Genomic DNA, 5470 nt, shown 5'->3' with positions numbered 1-5470 from the left:
TAAGTACAAAGAACTTAAGTGCTTCATACTCTGACTCTTGTTTTATAAAGTTAATTTATCTAGGGAGTTCTAAAAATTTCTCAGAAATCCAGTAGTTCTGCTTGTTTCAAGACTTGCAGAGAAAAGTTCTTTATCCCTTTTGATTGGAAAGGGAAATTACTCATCTATACTGAAGACATAGACACATCTACGGCTATGGCATCTGTGATTATACCTGGGTAATCCCAAATGTAAATTACGGATAATCATCGGTGATGTGAGGGAAAAAAAAAATTGGATGAAAAGGGTGCCTACATTATTAATCCAAATATATTCAGTCATGATAAGTAAATAAACTCAACAACTTCAACATATGCTTTCTATTTTGAAGAAGAAACAAAAAGGATAAACATGGCAGTAACTATCTGATGTATTACAGATTAAAAAAAAAAAACACACCAAGAACCGTGAAGTTTAATAGCTGCATTATTTTATTAATACCATCAAAAGAAGCTAAATGGTCGTGCTTTGCTAAATTGAGTTCCTTGCAGAAGTCTGTACGCTCCCAGTCAGGCAAGTTTCAGGACTTCCTCTACCATTGTTCCAATTCCATCAAAGATTTGGTGCAGAGGAGCCTTGCACATGAAAGCACAGGTAGTAACTATTTTATTGGCTTTATCCACATGGGATTCACTTACATCTTTGCAAATGTGCTTACATCCAAGCTCTGCTATAGCAGATGCTGTTTCAGCATCAGGAAATCTGTAAATAAAAAATATGGCGATTAACATATAAAGAGATGATACTGCCAATGTTAACTTGAGTGAGAGCACAAGAACATTAAGTGACAATATTTAAGTGACTTTGTAGTTGATGACAAGGGAGTAAAACAGACTGTCAGTGTCGAATCATCCCTGTAATAACTCATCCAGTATCTCTGAAATGCAGTCACGATGCTTGAAGGTACAATTCTGTTAAACAAGCTCTGAGTGTGTTTATAAGATGATACCAAGTGCAGCAATAACTAATCCTCAGCATTTTCTGATATGGCAGCTGAACTTGCAGGCACGTTAGACCCTTTCCAGCACCTCCATATAAGGTCTTCCACTGGGATTCTGCAGCGAATTTAATTTTCTGGGGATAAGGCAGGAACAGGGGGATGGCGGAAATACCTCCCTATTACTGCTGATATGAAATTCCACTCAGAAATCTTATCAAGAGTTGATAGTCCTTGAAGCAGCATTGATTTCTGCCATGGCCTATTCTCACGTTTCCCCTAAATTGGCCCCAATCTGCTACCAACAGAAAAATTTCACTAAAAATCTACGAGCAGACAAAACCCCACAGACAGTTTAAGTGGCCACTCAAATTACTAAGTTTTTGAATCCCAACTGGACAGACATCTATCCTTTATTTGCAACATGAGTCAGTCTTCAGAGGTAGTGGGTAAGCAAATTGAGTATGTCAATTAATAGGAGCTAAAATCTGTCACTCAGTTACCAGCAATGTAGCAAAAAAAATAAGACTTGATACCCTTGGTCACCTGCTTGTTGGCACAACCACGATCCTCTTAAAACTCATTTTGTTCTGCCACTTTCAGGACTGATGGACACTATATCCAATGACTCGTTAGCATCCACGCTGCACAATAAAGCTAGTGCAGGAACCTACGTTGCCTTCAGTGGCTTGCAGAATGATGATTTAGGCAAGAAATAAGGTTGTCTGTATTTTTCATACTTTACTTGTAATGTGTCTGTGGATTTTGACATTATAGGGATAATGTCAATATCACAAACCAATATATTTCTAAATTCAGGGATAAGTTGTTCCAACCGTAGTACATACAAAGTCTCCTGACCTCATGCATTCAGCCCATCTGCCGCCCTAAGAGCACCACATCTACGAGCATTACCCAAGTGAAACTTTAAAATAAGAGAAAACTACCACTAAGAAGTTACCAAAGGGTTGCTGACACCAGAAACCTCAGATTTTAGTACAGAAGACTGTTCATTTTCTAATCCTAACTCCCACATAAATTAACTCCATCTGTTTCCTTACCTTCCGTCTATGTTTTTATCTTGGCCGACTGTGACCTCACAACCAGGAAAGACTTTAGCTGCCAGGACCGGTGATATACAGCACAAACCTATGGGCTTTTTAGCTTTGTGGAAAGCTTGGAGTGTGGAGTTCACATGTTCATTGACAGTGCAGTTCTTGCCATCTACAGCCCAGGAACACAGGTTCTTTGCTACACCAAATCCACCTGAAAAAGAAAAAAAACATTCAGATGTAAGACTCTGCCAAAAGCCATTAAATTCAGTACTTAAGAGTTTTCCTTTTTACAATATAATCATGGTATACATTGGACTTTTACATTACCTTACTGAAAGACTTCTGCACAGGAAACATGATAGGTTTATAATGTTACAAGTTTAGCTGTGAATTTCTTTATACCAGATACATTAGAGGCAAGAAAGCTTAATGTTTCTCCAATAAGTAACAAATTGCAAACCTTGCACTCTTTTGCTAGTCACTGGAAAAACTGCACCACCTGATACACCCCCCCCCCTCCAAATAGGCAAGAGGGAGATTAAAGACCAATAATGCTTAAAAGTAGAAGAGTACGGTTCAAAGGAGTAATGCAAACAGTGGTTTGCCCCTCTACAGTAATTTAGTTCAATACTTAGCTATGGAAGAGCCCCCCCCTCCAAATTCCACCTGGAGTTAAAAAAATAAAATAAAATATGAATAAAATAAAAACAAAACAGATAATACCTAAAAAGGAGTTGGTAACGTACAATATTCTGGGACATGCCACATGTGAATGATAAAAATATCCTATTAGAAATAATGTCTAATTTGTCTGTCTAGAAGTTGGTTACAACAATCCTTTAATTGCATTTAATCTTCATATAATTGTACAGATTACATTTTGCAACACTCATTTGCTGGATTTAGAACTGTCAGAATTATCAAAGGTTATTATTAAGTGTAACATCCATTATATTTAATTCTTTATACATAATAACAACAGTATTAAAATAAACGATTTTCCAGAAGAATTTCAAGGGACATCAAGAAGTTCTGTATTTTTAATATTTTTTGCTTTCACTCAATCCCTTTTGTTTGCTGTTATCTGGAATCTCTGAGGTAAGGTTTTAATTTTCAAACTTAATATATTTTATTTCCCTGTAACAGTTATTACTGCAACTCCCCTGAGCTCGGGTTATAATAGAGCATGAAATTAACATGGAAAATATTTGCTAGCCACTACTCCCAGATCAGCCCTGTTGTCACCGATTCACGAAAGCTCTGGAAGTGGATTTCCCAGCGTTATACACATGCTCCCTCTGCTGGCCTTACAACAGAAGACAGTACAACAATTTCAAAGTCGATACTTAAGCACAGCTGTGAAGACAGTATTTAAACAAAGTTATGAATATTCTGGAAAGTAATCTTGAGGTAGTCACAATTTTCTCATTACATTTTATTTTCTTCATTTCTGAAGTGATTACAATTACCTCTATCTGAAAGGCAACATCATGGCCTATAAATAAAGAATTAGCCACAAACTTACTTAGTGTAACTTGATTAGCAGAGGACCAGATACACAATTAAAACAAGATGTGGCCACATCTGACATCGAGCATGTTGGCATCCTGCTATTCTGCCAATAATTTCAGAGGCCCTAAAATTAAGGCACTACCACACAACATCACATTCAGGCCTTACTTTTCAACTCTAGTCTGTGTTCTTGTCCACAAGTAGGTACTTAAAGCTTATCAATCTTTAGAAGCAAGGAATAGTCTGATGTATAATCCAACACCAAAACAACACTGGCACTTAAAATTAATGAACTATAAAATAATAAATAAACCAAGGTGGCCTGTCAACTCACAAGAGCTTGCTAAAACATTCTCATCCTCAAAATAAAATACAAAAAAAAATCCCTCTCCATTTCAAGAGAATAATTTACTATCTAAATGAATTTAAAAATATAAAAGCATCAGAGACAACACACTCTTTGCAATTGAATAATCACAAATTGTTCTTTTAAAAGCACCTACCAGGGAAAATGACCGCATCAAATTCACTGACTTTCAGTTCAGCCAAATCCTGAATGTTTCCTCTTGCCAGCCTGGCACTTTCGACTAACACATTCCTCTTCTCATCTGTTGGACTTCCTTTTAGGTGGTTGACTACATCCCTTTGCTCAATATTGGGGGCAAATATCTTTACCTAGAACACAGAAATGAAACAATTTTGTGCATGGAACTATAACTCTTATACACCAGTGACAATGAAGGTCATTTAGTGAAGCAAGTTTTTGTTTCTGAAGCCTCTCATCCAAGACAAGTGGATTCCACAGGCCTGATCTATTGCTTTAAATAACTAAAAAAAAAAAAAAAAAAAATTGGAGTGCATTCTTGCGCCAACATTACCAATCCTGCCAGGGCCTGCCTTCGCTCTGCAGGTAACTGGAAGGCCAAACAGCACTGCAATTTATACCAGCTGCCTGCATGGACAGGCAGCAGAGTCCGCAGAAAGGCTGCTCTTACCTGCCATGGGATCAGGGTACTAAAACAGATGTGAAAAAAATATATAGTTTAACAGATAAGAGATCCAAACTTTACAAGCATTTGTAGTACAAATAGTATAATTACTCACTCTCCTAAGACTGGTAGCTGGAAGTAGAAAACAAAATGTGGAACATGTTCTGGGTAGGTACAGGGTGTAAAAGCTGAATCAAAAACATAAAGCTTCAGGAAAGGTCTACCCCAGGGGCCAGTATGCTTTGATGACTGCTTTGTAGACTTCTCAGTGAGGGCTGTGTTAGTTAGTTTTAAAGAGTATGATTCTGTGCTAAATACAGGGCTTGTTTTTTTTTTGTTCACACGGTGGTGGTGTCACCATCGGACCCCTGAGAGTGACCACTTTGTGTGGTCACCACAGACAGGAACAAAGCACAACACTGCATCCGGGCCCAAACCTCTCCGAAGAACCCGAGGTTACCAAAATAATATTTCGGACAGCTACCACAAAACAAACAGGCAAGCCCACGCGAGCGCTGGAGCCTGACTTCCCCAAAAGCACTCAGAAAGCGGATCAAGTTCGACCCCACCCCATTTCCAGCTCTCCAGAGGGGCTGCCCTGGAGCTTTGCTCCTTGCTCCTGACCCAGGGACAGCTTTGCGGTGCCCCCAGCCCCCATGCCAGGCACCCCTCGCCCCGGCCGGCCCGAGGCGCTGAGGACGAGCCGCGGCGATGGGGCCGCCGCGCTCCTACCTCGGCGCCGCCGCGGCTGAGGTGCACCAGCGCCGCCGAGGCTTCGTGAATCTCGCTGCCATCAAAAACGCCGCAGCCGGCCAGCACCACCGCCACCCGCTTCCCCATGGCAGCTACGGGCCGGGAGAGAGCGGCAGCACCGCCCCGGGGCTCGGTCGGGGGCTGGACGAGCCGTGCAGGGGCTCCTGCAGCCCGCCTGCCCTCAC

General features: G+C 40.4%; 1 protein-coding gene across 1 annotated transcript; it reads right to left on the bottom strand.

Annotated features, from left to right (window-relative positions):
• Positions 1-447: 447 nt before the first annotated feature.
• LOC116492171 (glutamine amidotransferase-like class 1 domain-containing protein 3A, mitochondrial) lies at positions 448-5470 on the bottom strand. The gene is made up of 4 exons (XM_032192717.1): positions 5265-5470; positions 4047-4218; positions 2038-2242; positions 448-741 (listed from the first exon to the last, which is right to left on the bottom strand). The coding sequence occupies exons 1-4, from the start codon at positions 5370-5372 to the stop codon at positions 549-551; spliced, it is 678 nt and encodes a 225-aa protein (XP_032048608.1). The 5' UTR covers positions 5373-5470; the 3' UTR covers positions 448-548.

The sequence above is a fragment of the Aythya fuligula genome, chromosome 1 (assembly GCF_009819795.1).
Source record: "Aythya fuligula isolate bAytFul2 chromosome 1, bAytFul2.pri, whole genome shotgun sequence".
Lineage (NCBI taxonomy): Eukaryota > Metazoa > Chordata > Aves > Anseriformes > Anatidae > Aythya > Aythya fuligula.
The sequence above is the reverse complement of the archived record's forward strand: the minus strand, read 5'-3'. Positions and strand labels throughout refer to the sequence as shown.